Source organism: Watersipora subatra, chromosome 4 (assembly GCF_963576615.1).
Source record: "Watersipora subatra chromosome 4, tzWatSuba1.1, whole genome shotgun sequence".
In the NCBI taxonomy this organism is placed as follows: domain Eukaryota; kingdom Metazoa; phylum Bryozoa; class Gymnolaemata; order Cheilostomatida; family Watersiporidae; genus Watersipora; species Watersipora subatra.
This window is the reverse complement of record NC_088711.1, coordinates 45,681,969-45,701,483: the sequence shown is the minus strand read 5'-3', so window position 1 is coordinate 45,701,483 and position 19,515 is coordinate 45,681,969. Positions and strand designations below refer to the sequence as shown.

The window sequence follows — 19,515 nt, the reverse complement described above, 5'->3', positions numbered from 1 at the left end:
GTGCCTGCAGCGTGGGAAAACTAAAATAATTATGTTTATTGATTTTATTTAGTTTTTATGGCAGGTTTATTGACAGCTGCCTACAAATTCTTTTAATAGTTGCAGTAGGAAACATGATTTCTGAAAGTGAAGAGAAATTTATACCAATAGCATTTAGTTACAACCTTAAAAACAACATCAACAGCATCAACTCACAATGTCTACCTAACTTATTATTATAATAAAACTATAGTGAGCAGTCTTCGAATGTTTTCACTGCTATTTATATTGATTTTATTTTATCATAGGCATGACACCAGCAAGACTGAAATAATATTATTCATCAAGTTTCAAGTGTACAATTTATAGGCTTGAATACAAAAACATGAAAAGTGACAAAGTAGAATAAAATAAACACCTATTAGTTTCCTCAAATCAGTTCACTAGACAAAAAAAAACAAAACACGACTTATCTCTGCTAAGGCCCACTATGACCTGAACAGAAATCCATCGTCTGCTAATAAAAACATTGCGTCTAACGTAATGAAAAGTGCTGGTGTACAAACTGTAGCTGTACTCTAGCTAGCTTATATTAAGCACACGATATTAGGAGCATGTGGTTGTAATTTCACTACAAAACTCAGGTTTTATGTCATTGACACAGCTTGCTGAAAACTGGTGATTAGTGCACAACATGTAATGCCTTCCTAATCCGTAGCATAGCCAAATATCGGCTATATATGTTCCTTCTGAATACACTGTATGTGAAATATTTGACAAGTGCGACATGTGCGCTAAAATAATGCATGGTACCGAATGTCATGAATGTTGCACATATCATACATGTATATCATATGTGTTATAAGGGTCTCAACTATCTGTTGATTTGTCTTTGCACTCAACCCAGTCTCTACTTGTAGCTACTCCAGTTGTACCCTCATCTCGACTGAGGTTTGAAGAAAAGCCTAAGGAGATCATCAGCTATACAAACTTGGATGAACAGAGAAGGATGGAAGGAGATGGCATTTCCTATTTGAATGCTCGACCCGAAAAACGTGTCTACCTGTTGCGCAATGGAGGTATGCAGCTACAATATATCAATTACTTTATACCTAGCAACTGATGTGAATGATTAACCATTATATCCTTGATTATAAACTTGCTGAGTCTACTTTGTGAGTGAAATATTGACAACTTACATGTAATCTTTTTTGAATTGATGTAGAATATAATCAAGTACTAATATAACTATATGAAAAACATTACATATTAATGTTTACAATCATAATTGTACTAAATACTTCAAGTATCATTGACTATTGACTACCAAAACTACTTATTTTACATCTTTTCAGTTGAAAAGAACTTAAAGTTACAGACTTAGCCTTAGCTAGTATATGTTAACTATAACTACATTCCAGTAACAAGTGGAAGTGACTCAACTGAACTTCCACCAAATATAGAAGACTTCAATGTCGTTGTGAATATGGAGGATATTCACAGGCAACTCACTAAGAATAGCAAAGAATCAACGACGTCTCCGACTCCTGTCCAAGAAACATCACGACAACCCAAGCTGAGATTTCAGTCGACTCCGAAGCCATTTAGGCCATGGGACATTAAAAGTGACAGACTGTCAGTGCCATACAATCAGGTAAAAATACAACATTTAAAATTATTAATAATGTACATGTAGGTATTATTAACCTTAAATAACATTTGAAACTGTCAAAAGTGAGGGAACAGCCATCTTTAAATCTTTTAAACAGGTCACAAGAACGGAATAGTCAGGAGTTCAGCTTTGTAGAACCAAAATATCTTAGTTCATGAACAAGGTAAAGAGACTCTTGGAGATTGTTAATAAACTTTAGAAGAAGAAACTTTGCGTTTGTTAACAAAGTACAGAGACGGACTCTGAGTTTATTAACAAAATATAGAGACAGAGACTTTAAGTCAACCTCTTTAGAATAAGTGCTAAACATCAACAAAAGCTGGAGTCAAGTGCAACTCTTAGCACTTTAGTACTAAGAAGTACTAGCTAGTACTATGCTAATACTGTTAATTACTGCTGATGAAACTGATCTTTGGGTGAAATTATAATGTACTAAAGTTTCTATACTAGGTTTGATTGTAGTTGTAGACCAGAGGCTAATCACTGACTGATTTTAGGTTATAATAGTCAAATACTACTAGCCTTCAAAGCAGAGCAAAATATCGCTTTTAGAAGTGTTATGAAAAACTGTGTTGATTAGACTGGAAGAATTGTTGCTGATAGCTTATTTGCTAGCTCTATTTGTGGGTAACTTTATGGTTTGATAGATAGTTGTTCGGCAGCTCATAGATCAAGTTGTCCGTCGCACTTGCAAACCTTCTTGGAAACTTGAAAGCAACACTAGATTTGAAGTTGCTCACAACTTCTTTAGTAGTTTCAATTACATCATAGAAACTATGACATAGCAATTCTATTGATACTATATAGGTCGCTGTCGGAAGAACTGGTAATGGATACCTACAAGCCGTCATGACTGGTCAGCAAACCCAAATAAATAGCCAAGTGAATAGAAGAGAGGAGATAAATCCAAGATGGGTCAACGAGGAAGCAGAAAATGAGCAAGTTGCAGCTTTCAGAGGCCGACAAATTGTCACTCTACCTGAAAACGGAAAGTTGGAGAAGACAACTCTTTCGTTGCGGTATGAAATAAGAATTGAGTTTTCTTCTTTTTTTTAAGTACTAAATTTTGACTTTTGACAGTGATATTACCCACAAAGCACATTTCAAAAAGCTAGCTAAGCCATTTCATTCACCCAAATAGTAGCACTATGACTGGAGTCATCTTCCCATGTAAACATTTTTGACTGATAGATTCTAGGTCAATAAAACCTGCAGCTCATTGTTATTAAAATCACTTTTGAATACTTGTTACAAAGCGAAATGTCCCAGTAATTCTACAATCAACTTATACTCATACTGCCTGCTGTTACTTCGCTAAAACACAATTTCTTAACAACCTTTTCAAAGAAAATGCTAGCCGCCTCTCACTATAACCACTGCAAATGTAGGACACCCATATTTATCCAGTCAGCTCTCAATTTGATTGGTTGAACAATTTTCATGATGACTAATAGAAAAGCTGGTATACTCAACTGCTTAAAACTAAATCCTCTGCCACAATTCAATTGTTTGCTGCACTAGTTCACCTTGCTCATAGCTCTGATCGTATGATAATTTTATACACATCTGTAATTGACAGACCTGAGGAAGACATAGAAAACAGGAAATATTTTAAACCTGTACCTGTAGAGACAGATTTACAAGCTCAAGAAAAAGCTGATATAAATGTTCCATCCAGTAAACGTAAGTCTCAACTTCATAGCTCAATGGAGAGGATAGAATTTATAATTAGTAGAAGTTTGCGTTTCCATAGAAACAAAAATCTAACCTAATTAGGTGCGTAAAGCTTCTAAAGATGCTGTTGTATAAATGAATAGACTTCGATAATAAGTTCAAAGATAATTCAAGAATAAATATTACACTTCCTTATATACTCCCCATACTGCCTTAAACTACCTAATCTTCTAGCTTTACTAACTAGCTTTATTTGCTAGCTTTATTCAGCTTTATTCACTCGTAATTGCCAAGACCACCTGCACTGCTTGTGAGCTAAGACCACCTGTGAGCTCACAGGCCAATATAGCCTGAGCCTAAAAAATCCCATAATACAACATGCCCTTTTTTATTCTGGGCCACACCATTGCTAACAACAACCAGATGTAGTAATTCACCTTACTTGTGTCACTTGTTACCTGACCTGTTAGGGTAGACTCTATAGGCTACACCCCTAGCTTGTCTGACCCTGTGCCACTGCCAAAAATACTCTCCTAATTACTGCCAGCTCCATTGCCAGTCTGTACTTGCTTTCCATCGCCCTGACCTCCGCCGCTACCAATACTTCTACTGTGACTACTGTCACTACCAACATTACTTTTATCAACCCCGACTAGCCCGGAGACTTTTGGTTGGGCCAGTTATGACTCCTCAACCTTATCTCCGTCTCTTCCATATTTACCTCACTCTCTCCAAAAAGAGGCAGGCAACAGGCATTTTGTGAAAGGTCTCCACTTGGGCCGTAACTGGCTGCACATGGATGGCACCACAGAGCTAGGAGTTGACATGTGCTCAAATTTATCTAGCTCGGCCTGAACCTCTGCCAGTGCAGGTCTGCTACCAGCAATCTTCCTCTGAACCTCGGCTATCTCCTGCACAGCTACTCTGAATGCCTTGACATTCTCCAACTCCATGACTGCTGTCTCACGCTTGGCTTTTAGCCTAGCCATTTTCTCCTTTGATTTCCTCTGTACCTCCTTTTCCTTCTTCTTAATTTCCGCTACCTTTCTCTCATGACCATCTCTGTCCACAATTCCATTTCTGAACACCTCAGCTAAAAAGAGCAAACCTTCTCTTACTACAGATACTGGTTCAGCTACTTTCTTGGCGCCTTCACTCACCTCAACTGTCCATACTGCTATCTCTGGGTCTACTCCACTTATTCCTTATATCTCTGCCCCAATACCTCTCCCTAATGCTATCTCGACTGCCATAGTTTACTTCTCTACTCTTATCCCTGCAATATCAAGATACATGTCCTCGTTACCCACAAGAAAAACATTTAATGGAGGGACAACTTCACATTTAAAGGCTACTACGTTTGCAATTGTGGCATACTCTATCTTCACTACCTTCTCTATTCTTTGCTCCATATCTAGAAACATACTTCTCCCTGCTATTGTCTCTATACTTCCTACTGACCCTGTCGTTGTTATACTCTCAACTTCTTGCCCCATACCTACTAACATCACACTCATTACTACTATCTCTATAATACTTTTTACCACTCCTAGGACTACTTCTAGTATAATAGCTATTTCCTAAGACGTACCCTCTATCACCACCACTCCAGTACAGCACATGACTGTCACACTCTGATACCCTTGCTACTTCTTTTTTAATCTCGCTTTTCAAGTCGCTATCTCTACTATCTGCTCTCAAGAACCTGTCTGCATTGTTTGCCGTCTCACGAGCCTTCAATGCTTCTTTTAACAACACCCAAGTCAAATTGGCGATCTTCATCAGATCTCTACTTACTTCTCTATCCCTCAACCCGTTAACTGCCACTACAAATACAAACCTTACCCTATCAGCATTATTCTCTACCTCGGCATATCTGCTTAAACTCTCAACTCATAAGTACTCTCTATCACTTTCCCCAAGTGCCTGTCTAGTCGTCAAGAAGTTATGTCCCTTTACAAAAACGCTCTACCATAGTATTTCTGCAAAATGACCACCGCCTCTTCATAAGTGGAATTTGCACCATCTACACTAAACCCTGCACCTCTTAATATTTTTTTACCGTTATGCCCAATAGCTCTCAACAGTGGCAGTAACCTAGCTCTACCTATCATAATAGGCACTCTGTCGCTATCACCATCTTCATAACCTCTCCTCTCAGCTGTACTCTCAATACATAAATCAATTTTTTCTATAAATCTGTTCCACGAATGTAGGTCAATTGAGCTCATCGTATGTTCAATCCACTTACAGAGGCAGTTTATACTTTTATTCTCTTCATATCACTAACTTATACACTTTAAACTATTTTTATATCACCAGTTCGAATAAAAAATATGTTCCACGCTTTACAAGGTGAGACAAAGTTTCACAAAAAAAAACCCTGAAAACATGTGACAACCTAACGGCCCACTCGACTATGTTCAACATTACATCATATGTATGTGTTACACGAATTTAAAACAAACTATTTTAAACTTGTAGAAATTGCAGTCGTCTTAACTAGTACCCTGAGAGTCCCGTGTGCCGTGAGATATCATCATGTGTAATAGCTATGTGCACAATTATTCTGTGGTAGAGCAAGGTGGTAGAGTGGTGCAAATCATAGTGTGTTTGGTGGGAAAACTTTATTTATCTGAGTTCGATTCTTGTGCAGTGCAATATTTTTTTAACGCTTTCATTTTGGCTTCAGATGAACATGCATGGCTCTTATTATAGTAAAAATGGAAGTTTTGACTGGAAGATTTGTATTTTTGGGCTTCATTTACAGAGTGTCCTGAGGGCTACACGCCTGCAATCTCTGCCTCGGAAGGAAACATATGCTTTCCGACAACAGCCTTAACCCAAAGCATTGATAAAGCTCCATCTAGGGGAGATGCTGCTTTCATCTGCCCAACAGGTTAGCAGTTGCTAACAACCTTGACTTATATGAAAATAGCCCGACAACTCAATACAATGACAGAAATAGACCACAGAAGATTATTATGAGTTGTCCTTCCCTGTAATAAGCCAAAGAAGAGATACTTGATGAAAAACTGTAGCTTGGTATCCATCACATCTAACGGCATAAGATTGTGAAAAATTATTGTTTAGCCTTTAAGCTCTTTTAACAACATTCTTCTCAATGTCCGCTCTCTTAACAAAGAAAGGTATTTTAAACTCTATACGTCAAACAATTTATTTTATTCGCTCGACTAACGACTTTTTTATGGTTCTGGTAAAACATAATTTTGAAAATGTTTCTGTTGCAATGATATTATTGTCCGAATAGTAGTAAAAATTGTTACTATAGTGCAGGTTTATGATTTGGTTAGTAACTATCAAAAACATTAAAAGCGTGCTGTCTGTGAACAGAATTAGCCATTGAAATACAAATATGTAATACAAAAACATTTCAAACGAATACCAAAATACTGACCTATTGTTGATGTTATCAAAAGCGTCTGTCAAACCATTCCTTTCACACTCTACATGTAGGTCACCAGCCTCAGTCTTCAGTCTATGGAGAAGCCTGTGTTCCATCCGGTTGGCAACCATGCTCCGGGGAGGCTGAATGTTCACACAATCAGAATCTGCCACTGGTTAATCCAGTGGTTGTTGAATCAGATTGTCAGGCTGTCTCTGGAGAGTCTTTGCCTTGTAAAAACTCTGCCCCTTCTCAAGGTAATCACTATAATATTAAAACCAATGATATAAAATCTCCACAGGATAGGCGACAGCTATCATATGGGCGGGGTTTAATGATCGAGCTCTGTTGAGATGAACCAGAACATAGCACCAGAACAAAAAACATGCTGAATAAATCCCCTTGTAAATTTACAAATATTATGAACAATGGTGGTTATTTTACTGATCTGTTGGTTTCATTTTGTTGCCAAATAAATATAATTGCCCAGTATTGTCACTGCTATGATCAGTCAGTTGCCATGCACAAGTATTCTTGGTATTAATAGTCGCCATTGTGAAATGGTCCAAATTAGGTTTTATATTTAGATTTTGAGTATGAAAACTAAACTGCAAAGCTTTGCCTGCTGTTTCATCTTATTGGCCAGGTCAAACAATGTGACAGCGATGAAAGACTTTGACATTTTATATTAGGGGTGGCAAAATATTTACCGTACTAAAAACTAGGGAAAAAGGATGTTGTTCGGGTGATTTTGGGTGAATTATATTTAACTTTAAAGGTTGACTTGTAACAAAATTCACATTACAGTTAATATCAAAAGATTCACCATGTCTTACTCTGTTGTTTTTTAGGTGCGAAATACATGTATGTGGGAATGTGATTACAAGCTCTTAAAAGCTCAAAAACGAACAGTTAATCGCAGCCACACGAGACCGCCGTAGTTTGGATTCTCTTTCCAAAACGGCTCAAAAATGACGTAGCTGTGGTAGATGGTTTCTGTTTACACTTTCATGCAACCTTATTCGTCGAAGTATTTTCACAAATATGCTTCCCGCATTCAATAAAACCATGTCTATTGTTTTTACGCATCTGTTTTATCGTCATTGTAATGCTGTCACTTTTAGCAGTGATATCTTATAACTTATTGTAAAAATCCATTTAATTTATTAACCTTACCTCGAAAGAGTACATATCATTGTCTGATAATCATGATGAGCCTGTTGGTCACCTGTGATAATCGAAAAGCGCTGCAAAAATTATTTTTGAAGTATTTGGCCATATGATCAGATTACTACTTGACGATAAGTTCAAGCTGAAACAAAACTGTAAAGTAGCGAGCATTTATATTTGATTATTATATCTATTATATATTATTATTTTGATTATTATATCTATATTGAGCTTTTTATTGACCTTTCAATTTACGTGAGAACATCACGTGACAAGACAATAACCAAACTGTCATGGCTTTGTCAGAGAAATAAACGGATTCCAATCTACGGCGGCTTTTCGTTTTTGAGCTTTTAAGCCTTTTTTTTGAGCTTTTTGAGCCATTTGAGCCGTTTTAGAAAGATACTCTAATCTACGGCGGTTTTGTGATGGCTGCGATTAACTGCTTGTTTTTGAGCTTTTAGGAGCTTGTAATCACATTTCCACATATTTGGCACCTACCACACAACAGAGTAAAACATGGTGAATCTTTTGATATCAAATAACTGTAATGTGCATTTTGTTGCAAGTCAACTTTTAAGCATAATTATAGTACTTCGGGTTTTTCCGAAGTAATTGGTAAAAATAGGTAATTTGAAATGTTTTATTTTCCATGGATTCATTTTTTTAGTTAGGTATTACCCCTACACTGTAGAAATTCAAGGTTTGCTGGTTCATGGTTTGTTATCCGCGATCGACGTATATCAGCAATAAAAAAACCTAACAAGGCTCCGCGAGAACTGTGTTTGCCCCGAAACCCAGGCTAGCACAATCCCAACACAGCTCAAGCATTAAATGCCGCCCATATGATAGCCCTCGCCTATCCTTGTGGGCATTTTATATCATTGATTAAAACTATCTTACCCAAAAACATCACTAACTCATTTTTTTATTAATATTAGCCATAATGATATTATTAATAATATAGTGCGTCATAAGCGTTATGCAAGTGATTACATGACTGTTTGTATATCAAATGTTTTGTCAACTTTATCTACAATTAAGTAAGCAAATATTAAATAATAATAATATGTATTTTAGTGTATTCCTCATTATTACAACACTAGTTTTAAAAAAGACATTAGAAATTTAAAAAACAAATGAAATAATTTATTTAAAACTATTTAGCCGTGTTTTGTTTTGTTATTCATTTGATTCTATGGTAAAGCAATAGGAAGTGAGAAACATCTACCAAACTGATAATAGTTCTGCTGATAACTCGATATATATAATTATGGGAATACAACTGTGTGCTATGGAACCTGTAATGCTTCCTTCTGTTAGTTTACAAGGAATAAATTATATCTACTAGTACATTACGCTGGCAGTCGTGTTCGCTGTGAGAGATCGTCCTGTGTTGTAAGCATGATTTGAGTGGTGCAGTAGTGAAAACTTGGTTTCGATACCCTTTTGGTGTGATGCTTTTTTCCTAGGGCCCTTTGCATGACTTTGGACTGATAAAAAATGGCTCTTATTATAGTAACAAATTGCTGCCTGTTACTAAAGTTCATAAAAAATAGTGGAACATGTTGAATTTACCAAAACTAACTCAGCACCACACATCCAGTCTAACTTTGTAATTTGAGAATGACACAGAGCACAACTGCGTCTAATTTGACCTTTAGTTTTAATTATTGTTCGGCAACTCATGTGTTGACACTCATAATATTGTAGCCTATGGTCCTGACAACTGTAATGGTGATGGCTGTCAGATAAACAGCTGCCCGAGTGAAAATTGTGAGGATAGTGAAAACACTGACTGCAGAAGCGGCTCCTGTGGCATAGAAGTCAGCATGACTGGCTACTGTTTCAATGGAGGAAAAGAACTGTATGATGTTGTGCTACGGCTGCGTTACTGCCTCTGTCAACAAGGGTTCAATGGTCAGCGTTGTGAGCGTCGTGCAGTTCGCAGGCCGCATCCTGTTGATGTGTATGATGGCTACCAGATAGAAGAGGAAGGTAATGACAAACAATGGTTTTTTGAACCAGTTACGTGTACAAAGAGGAATTACCGCAAAAACCTTTATTTGAGCGCCACCTTTATTTGAATGCCACCTCTAATGCCAGCACTATAGGGGAAGAGTTGACAAATATGGCACCACACTTTTGTTGAACAGCACCTGTTTATGACTGCCATTGTGACATTCAGTATATTTGATCTTTATTAACTCATCATAGAAAGTGATCAGTAAAATAGTGTCCACAAAATAGTCCAATAATGGCTAAATTACATCAATAACAATTAATTCTTTTGTTTTCACCATGGTTATAGTGACGGTGTGTTTGAGGAGATTGTTTGTCACGCTCACCAGAACGACACTCTGATTTGAAATCACTAAAGTCTAAATCCAACCCATTGTCTTCAGATTCATCCATAAGGTGGCTTAAAACCTGATATGAAAATTTTAAAACGGTTTGAAGATTGATGAGAACACTCTTTAGGAAAACCGTACAACATGATAGCAGCCATTGCTACGGCGTATCAAAGTCTATTTTTTAATTTCAAAGTTTCTTTTACCTCTTTTCAACACTTTAAAAGCGACACTGTCGAGACAGAGTCAGGATAGTTTATTTTCTAAAAATTCTGACCAGCTAGTCAAAAAATACAGTGCCACCCTTTATTTGAATGTCACTTTTAATTGAATGCCAATATAGGGAAAGGGTTAAAGAATACAGCGCGTTCACGTTCAAATAGAGGTTTTACGGCATATGAAGGGATGTCCTGTCGTTTCATGATTGTATGTAGGCAAAATTTCCTAATTCTTTCTTCAAGTGCAAAAAAGTACATAAAAATGATACTGTATATGGTGGTACATACTAGTGATATTGTATATAGAAGTACCTAATAGTGATACTGTATATAGAGGTACATACTAGTGATACTGTATATAATAGTACATGCTAGTGATACTGTATATAATAGTACATATTAGTAATACTGTATATAGAGGTACATACTAGTGATAATATATATGATAGTACATACTAATGATACTGTATAGAGAGGTACGTACTAGTGATCCTGCATATAGTAATACATACTAGTAATATTGTATATAGAGGTACATACTAGTGATGCTGTATATAGAGGTACTTACAAGTGATACTGTATATAGTGATACATACTAGTGATACTGTATATAGTGATACATACTAGTGGTACTGTATATAGAGGTCTATACTGGTGATGCTGTATATAATAGTACATACTTGTGATAATGTATATGATAGTACATACTAGTGATACTGTATATTGTGGTATATACTAGTGATACTGTATATATAATAGTACATGCTAGTGAAACTGTATTTAATAGTACATAATACAGTAATACTTCAACTTACGAGTGCTCCAACGTACGAGAAACTTGAGATACGAGCCAGCTTTCAAGCAAGTTTTAGCACTAACATACGAGCCATGTTTGAGATACGAGCACTTGAGGCAGTTGCCAAGTATGCCGGAGGTGTTTTATGAGAACAGCATCACACTGTATTTTTCAACTGTTCAGGTTATACTGTTGTACCGTGTTTTTTTTGTGCAGGATTTTCTGTGCAGAGTTATGTGAATTAAACGTACTGTGCATACACCGAAAGTTTGCCAGTAACATGAAAGATAATACAAAGAAAAATCAAATGATAACAATTGATATTTAACGGAAAAATATGCGAAATGTGTATGCGTGATTGAGCTAGCTCGGCAATATGACAGAAATACATTCATAATTATCAAACAGAAGGATTATATTCAAGGCATTTTCTTCGCAAAGTGACTAACCATAGTTTCTAAACGGCGCAGCGATCTTCACGACCGCTGATGGCATTGGACAAACAATTGGCCGGTGACAGCAAAACTGAAACGATGCTATGTGAAAAGGCTGGCGCTATCTATCCAAACTGTTTAATAAACATTCGGACAAGTTGGCTAGTGGTCGTGCATTAACCATTTGTGACGACACCTGTGTTCGTCCTAATCGCAACATGTTGAAAGGGCGACAAAGGCAAACGTCCTGAGATAGGTTTATTTTAAAACGGCCGGTTAGTCGTGAAAGCAAAAAAAAGGAAAAATTTCTTGCTAACCAGCGAGAAACTTCAAACTATGAACGCCGAAAATTTTTTAATTACGTTTAGTTGAAAATAAAAGTTTGCTTTTAGGTTTGCTTCTATAAGTTTGTCTTTTCACACTTTGATAAAATCCAAATTTATCAAAGTCAACTGTTGTAACGAAGGATAACTTATATCTCCCTCCCTGGCAAATGCGAGCGTTAACTGCTATTGTATGTATTTAATTTTACATTTTAATTAATCACATTTCCTTGCATTTTTTTTATTTGTTGCTTTTTGAAAGCATGTAGTACGTTAGGACAATAACCAACATGTTCTTTCTGTTACAATATCTTGTTTTGAGTGTTTTATTTGCTTTTTTAGAGTATGGAAACCAATCAATATATATTTAATTGCTCTATATATAAATAAATTGCACCAACATGCGAGTAAATTGACATACGAGCTCAGTCTCGGAACGCATTAAGCTCGTAAGTCGAAGTATGACTGTAGTACTACTGGTTACGTAGTGATATATTTGAGTAATTAAACATCAGCAGTTATATAGGGTGAGTTTTATTTTTAAATAGTAAACCAAATATTTTGGCTTATATAAACAGGACATAGTTCTTTTCTCTTACAGACATAGATGAATGTGAGGCAGCAGGCACTCAGGGTCGAGGTCCGTGTGCCTACGCATGCCTCAACACAGTCGGCTCGTATAAGTGCCTCTGTCCGGCTGGTTCGATAGTTGCACAAGATGGTGTGAGCTGCATGTCTATCACTTGCCCAAAGTGCATGCATGGTGGGCATTGTGACACAGAGACCAATAAATGTGTATGCCCTGCAGGATTTATCGGAGATATTTGTGAAAAAGGTAAGACGTCATCGGTAGGTCATTATTTCAAATACGTCATTCATATATATTTACATATATGATATATGTATAAGTGTGTATATTTGTCACCGGAAGAACTTGGTTGTGTAAAACAGATTTGTAGTGACTTTTAGCTGAGTATTTTTCCTTTTATTAATGTTATTTTGCTCCCATAATTTTTTTTCGTTGATAAGTTTCCCTTTGTTTAGCAATTTGATACAATTTACATATAAAATTAAAATTTTCTCAGCTCATCTGAATGAAGTGAGTGGCAGTGTTTACTCAAACTCAGCACCTGAACCAGAAATCTAAGAGTTTGAGAACTCACATCAAGATCTTAGCTGCTCCCAATAGCTCGTTTTTCGACAACTGACTTGTGTTGATCGTTGCCCGTATTTGGGCTTTTGATGTGCAGGTGGTATTGTACCTAACGCTTCAATCACTATAGGAATTACAATGTTTTTACATGCCAGCATTTTCTACTAAGGTATAAATTAGCAGTATTGGCCTTTAGGTGGAGTGCTCTTTGCATGTTCAGCAGCTTGTGAGTGACTATGTCTGTTTCCATGATTGATTCCCGGTCAGCCTTCTTATGCTCGCTGGGTACTTTACTAGCAGCAGTGCATAGGAATTTATTGAAGTGACTTGGTTTGTTGACATTGAGCTGGACTGGCTGAAAATGTCAAATTTGTTTTTTGTATTTGGTAATGGCTTTCTGCTGCACATCAGTTTCGTAGTTGATGTCGCGTTGTATAATCTCCAAAGACTTGTATTGTTCTTTTGTATCATTGATGGCACCAGTTGGCATTTTCAGGCCAAGTGTGTGCACAGTACTGTTTTTTTTTTAAATAAAATTTTTACATTTTTTGTTCGCAAAGATCACCTTCACATGTTTGCTGTAGATCTGAGCAAGGGTTATTACCAAATCTATACAGTTTTCTTCTTTGCATACAGCTTCGTGTCATCCATGCAAAATAGATGGCTTACCTTGGCTATCTCCATCATAATGCTTAGAGGGTAAAAGCATATGCAGAGGAGAACAAACTCAGCGATAGGCAGTCACCTTGATAGATGCCTTGTTTGTTTTGACACTCGCTACCTTCTTACCAATAGCCTCCAGTTCCATCTTCCATTGAGCCATCGACATCTTGACGCCCCCCTCAAGGGCAGTGCAGGCATTGTGCATCTTAGGCTCTCAAGGATCCAGCTAAAGGAGTTTGAGCCATAAGCCTTGTGGTGGCAATCCAAGCCATAGCAAGATTGGTATGCCCTTCTCTTGCTATATTGCCACACCATCCACTCCATTAGCAACGAGTATTTGGCTTGGAGGGTGTTACATTCATTGACTTTATAAACACTGGTACTATACTGACTCATGTACTGTTCCAGTATACCTGTGACTATTTGTAAGAGTAGTTTCTAAGTGGTGAGCAAGCATGTTATTGGCTGATAATTCTTCAGAATCAACCCCTGTTGTTGAGTCTTTCATCAGTAGTACATTTCGCCATTTTGTCAACCATTCTGGATAGTCACACTTTTTCTTTCTGGCGTTCTATCGGCCTTACCAATCGAGTGTGCTGAAATTTAAGTTTCTACCATAAGGATTGGATCTTTTCAACTCCAAATACTGCCAAGTTCTTTATACCTTCTGCACTCAATGTTTGTTGCACGGATAGAGATTCCTTGTTGATCCACAGTTTGTTGGTAGTTCACTTTGCTTCAGCCAATCTTCAGTGGTGTTACGAGGCACCTCCTTAGTCTTGGTGTTCTGCCAAAACTTTAAAGTGCTAGATTTGGGAGGATTTGGCGTTTGCAGCTTACCTTTGAACTGTGAGCTACTTGTAAGCTGTAACTGTAAGCTACATTACTTGTCGTTTTGCTCTTTAGTGTTTCGCTACATTCAATGGTAAAAGTGCTATGGAATGCAGTTTGATTGATCCTAGATCTTCCTTTCTTGCTTTCCTATTTGAACATTCCATACTGTAGTTTGATCTTTCAATGAGCTTGCTAACTGGTCTTTAAGCCTCATCTGCCAAAATCAAATGGAGGTTTTATTGCTGGCCAAATGTATCTTAACGCCAATCTCCTCTAAAGTGATGGTTGCCACACCTAGTGCATCAGTCTTAGTGATTGATTCCTTTTTGTTGCTAGTAACTTTTAGCAGCTTCTTTGGTATGGACTTGATGACTTGCTTTAAATGTTATTGTCAGTAGCACTTTAGTTGTTAGTAGCAGTTGATGACCTTGGCTGGAAGCTCTCTCACTAATGAGTAAAGGGTATCATGTTGAAAGTACATGTTTTCATCAACAGGTAAACAAACAACATGTTTGATGTGTGTCCCTTCCATGTGGACTTAAGTTTTCATTCTTCGTTGGTCTTCCATTTCCAGACCATGTTGCTTCTTCGCCGCAGCATAGTCAGGAAAAGTGAGCAGCAAAGAGGGATCGAACCTGAGCCCCATGGTCACCAGAAGACACCCTTACCAACCACAATATAGGTCCTAAATATAGATACATAGATGTATCATAATAATATTATCATAGTACTAATTAATTATACAGTTATGATAATATAATAATAAATAGAACAACATGACTGAGAGTCATTCAATTTGTACGATTAAATTGAACAATATTAATATATACCTGGTACTATACTTAACAACGACTATTAAAGAAGTCAGACTCGCTGATAGCTGGCCAGAGTAATGACCCTGTTAACTTTTGTGCTAAACTCTAGAATGCCATAATTCTACAACATTTCTAAACTCATTTCACTTCTTCCATTGCAACTGCTTATCTTCATATATAATCGATGTTTCTGAGACTCGCCTCTCAAATGAACAAGTACATCTTTACTTATGTTATATAGATGTGAATGAATGCGAGGAAGTGCCAGGAATCTGTTCACACGAATGCAGGAATACTTTTGGCTCATACGCTTGTCTCTGCCGCCAGGGCTACACTCTCCTCAAGGATGGACACAGTTGTGTAGACTGGCGCTGTAAACCCAATTGTGTCAATGGAGGAGTCTGTATTAAGAATAGATGCCTTTGTCCAGCAGGTTTTTCTGGAATCATCTGCCAATTTAGTGAGTAGTTGTCAGAAATACTTTATTGATATTACATACTTTAAAGTCCACAAAAATATCTTAGATTCTGAATTGGTTCCAATCTTTAGCTATACTCAACACATTTAGTATACTGTACAGAGTCGTATAGCCAGAATGTATGGTAGAAACTACAAGTTTTAGACATGACTGTTAAAGAGCATGAATTTTATATAATAATACAGGTTTGCATTTTCCTACTAGTATGTTGACAAGTCTGTTAATTGCCTAAACATTTGAAGGAATTTGACAAGTCTGCTAACTGTATCTCATATTTATTATAGTGAAATCTCAACTTACAGTTACCCCTACATATGAATTTTTTGACAAGGTTTGTGAAGAAAATATCTACATATCTTGATATATACAATCATCTTTAACAAACAAAAAAATTTTTAAACAACGATTTTGTCAGTAAAAGCGAAAGAGCTTTTCAAAGTTGAAGATAAAATACAAAAATAACGAAAGATATATAGATTATATTTTTTTGTAATATATCTGTTGTAAGTAGAAAGGAATTATATCTAGTGTAGGTTAAAATAAGTTGTATCCAGTGTAAGTTAAAGTGAGTTACACCTAGTGTAAGTTAAAGTGAGTTACACCTAGTGTAAGTTAAAGTAAGTTATATCTAGTGTAAGTTAAAGTGAGTTACACCTAGTGTAAGTTAAAGTGAGTTATATCTAGTGTAAGTTAAAGTGAGTTACACCTAGTGTAAGTTAAAGTGAGTTACACCTAGTGTAAGTTAAAGTGAGTTATATCCAGTGTAAGTTAAAGTGAGTTATATCCAGTGTAAGTTAAAGTGAGTTATATCTAGTGTAAGTTAAAGTGAGTTACATCTAGTGTAAGTTAAAGTGAGTTATATCCAGTGTAAGTTAAAGTGAGTTATATCCAGTGTAAGTTAAAGTGAGTTATATCTAGTGTAAGTTAAAGTGAGTTATATCTAGTGTAAGTTAAAGTAAGTTACACTTACACAGGGTGGAGCCTACTCTTTGTAGACGAGTCGACAGTCAAGTAACAATTAAAACATTTTACTTATTAGTTCTGGATAAATTAGTTTTTATGTACAATTTAGGCTTTAAAAAAGTTTTATGTATTGTATTGGCCTTAACGTAACATCTAACCAATGTAAGTATTTTTCGATGCTTTTAGATCTCGGAATAACTTTGAATCAAATAAATATGTGATCTATACTCATAAGAACAATTTCCATGATATTTACCCGCCTACTTGATAATAAATCAAATCTTGAAATAAATCAAATCAAATAAATATACATCTGTGATTTGTTTTCAGAAGAAAAAACTTTTCTGCTATCATCAGCTGCCTTCTTGATAAAAGAGTGACGCTTTGTTTAAGTTACATCGTGTGATGGAAGTTTGATATGTTTGCTTATTTCATACCAAGACTGAAAAGTTGAAATGTCAGTTCATTGTATACCCATGCAATGAATGGTTGGCAAGTCTGCTTAGTCTCGGCTTCGTCGACTTGTTGGCATGTCTGCATTTAAAAAATCCCCATTTAAAAGTCTGAATGAAATGTAAAATCTAAAAAGTTAAATACTCTGTTTTTGATCAATAATTTAAATGACTTGACTGTTTGTTACAGATAACAGATTATGAGCTGGAGAGAAGAATACCAAACGAGTTATATACGTAATAATATACGTAATGTATTTCACAGTTTACCTCAATACAAACTCGGTGTATTCTACCTACTCCTCACCTAACTCCCTGTCGTTGTGTTTTAAAGGGCAGATATAAACAGTTGCGTCTACTTATATGGCAGCTCTTGATTGCTTATATGTTTGATGTGATCCTGTTGCATTAACTGAGATTGTTGTCTTGGGGAGGGAAACAAATTGGGTGTGAATTCATTTAACTGGTAGTTTTGAACCCCATTGTCTGTCAATACTGAACTTTGACTGACAAGCTAAATGAACTATTGGATATTTTGTCTTTCTTCTCTTGCAGATCATCTCTTTACCATTTCACCATTGTGAGACCTTCATTATTATACATGTGGTTATGACAAACTCTATTGATATGATAAATTCTGTCTAACTGCTGTGTAGAAACCGAATTTAGTTCAAGGATTTCTTTCTACATAAAAATTCATCATTGCAAGCTGTGTGCATCACATATAGTAAAAGTTTTCAGTTTTGATGGTTATCTTTCTCAACCCTTGGCTATCAATTGTTTTTTCTGATTATTTGCTGCATTTTAAACATTTAAACTGTATTATATAGCTTTTCAATTACTTGTTTGTGAATTGATTGCTATATCTGAGTCATATGTTCAACTAGTGAACCCTTAAGAGGATAAAAGGGTCAGCAAAATGCTAATCTATTCTAATAACATTTCTCTGTAAATATAACCATGTGGAATGTGACAAATCTTGATGCTCACCAGGTGCTATAAAACTAGCAGACTAGTTAGAGAGAAATTCTCAGAAAGGTCTACTAGAGATTACTCCATTTCTAGAAGACTATTATCACTCTTAGAAGATTATACATACTGTTGCTTCATGCCTAGTCAACACAATCAATACTCATAGATTTCACTAGCTGAGTGGTTGCATCACAAGGATATGCATATCTATGGCTACTTGTTAGCGTGGTTAATAGTGCAAGCCAACGGGAGACAACTCTAATACAAACTGATTTGATGAACCAAATGAATCAGCCTTGCTGCTCTTTGATATTGTGCACCTACCAAATGAGTTTGAACAAATTTGCAACTGTGGTGGTAAGACAAGGCAAGTTCCACTACTTATACAAACTTCAGTTCACAAGCCGCTGTCATGATATTCGCCTACAGCCTGTGCACGTTGTGTTTTACCACATATTAAATAACCCTGACAATGAACCGGGTGTCATCTTACAACATATACCATAAAACCTCTAATTGATTGTCACATTTATTTGACCATTACCTCCAATTGACCGCCACTATGGAAGAAAGTCTGAAAAATAGAGTGGCACCCTCCATTTGAATGCCACCTCCATTTGACCGCCACTTTTTTCTATTAAATAATTATGCTTACGATATTATAATAATTTGAAGCAATGCAAAGAAATATCAAAATTTTGCCAATCTAGTAAACAAATAGATTCTACAAATAGATGAACTGATTTTTGAATCAAGAAAACAGAACACAAAAGAATTGCAAAGAACAATTCGATACTAATGATACCTTTTAAAGTAAAAAAGTAGACTGAGAACCAACAACGCTTTGTATAGGTATGTGACACTGATAAGAGTCTGAGGCGGCAGAGGGAAGAGTTAAAATAAGAACTAAGGTTAATAGTAGTTCCTTGTTTAAACAAGGTCTTGATACTTCAAAGTACATGTACAAATGTATAGAAAAACCGTTTACATTAACGATGGTATAAGAACAACTAGTTTTAGGCCAAAGGATACAATCAGCAAGCAAAAACTTTGATGTGTTGCATTTGTGCTAAATGCAAAGCTTAAAAGTTTTGCTCTGCCAAAAAAATGGTTTCTACGCTAATATCGACTAGTTCAGCAGTGCAGAAGAAGAGTTGAGGTC

The 19,515-nt window shown here is 36.2% G+C and overlaps 1 protein-coding gene across 2 annotated transcripts in view; it reads left to right on the top strand.

Annotated features, from left to right (window-relative positions):
• LOC137393569 (neurogenic locus notch homolog protein 1-like) overlaps positions 1–18,334 on the top strand; it is a 29,003-nt gene extending 10,669 nt beyond the window's left edge. For both annotated transcript variants that reach the window (XM_068080183.1, XM_068080185.1), the window contains 10 exons: positions 900–1,058; positions 1,401–1,633; positions 2,459–2,670; positions 3,231–3,334; positions 6,096–6,224; positions 6,803–6,988; positions 9,615–9,899; positions 12,625–12,858; positions 15,730–15,948; positions 17,572–18,334. In XM_068080183.1, the coding sequence (XP_067936284.1) occupies positions 900–1,058; positions 1,401–1,633; positions 2,459–2,670; positions 3,231–3,334; positions 6,096–6,224; positions 6,803–6,988; positions 9,615–9,899; positions 12,625–12,858; positions 15,730–15,948; positions 17,572–17,585 (1,775 nt within the window). In that variant the 3' untranslated portion in view covers positions 17,586–18,334. The remainder of the gene's footprint in view (positions 1–899; positions 1,059–1,400; positions 1,634–2,458; positions 2,671–3,230; positions 3,335–6,095; positions 6,225–6,802; positions 6,989–9,614; positions 9,900–12,624; positions 12,859–15,729; positions 15,949–17,571) is intronic.
• The last annotated feature ends 1,181 nt before the right edge of the window (positions 18,335–19,515 follow it).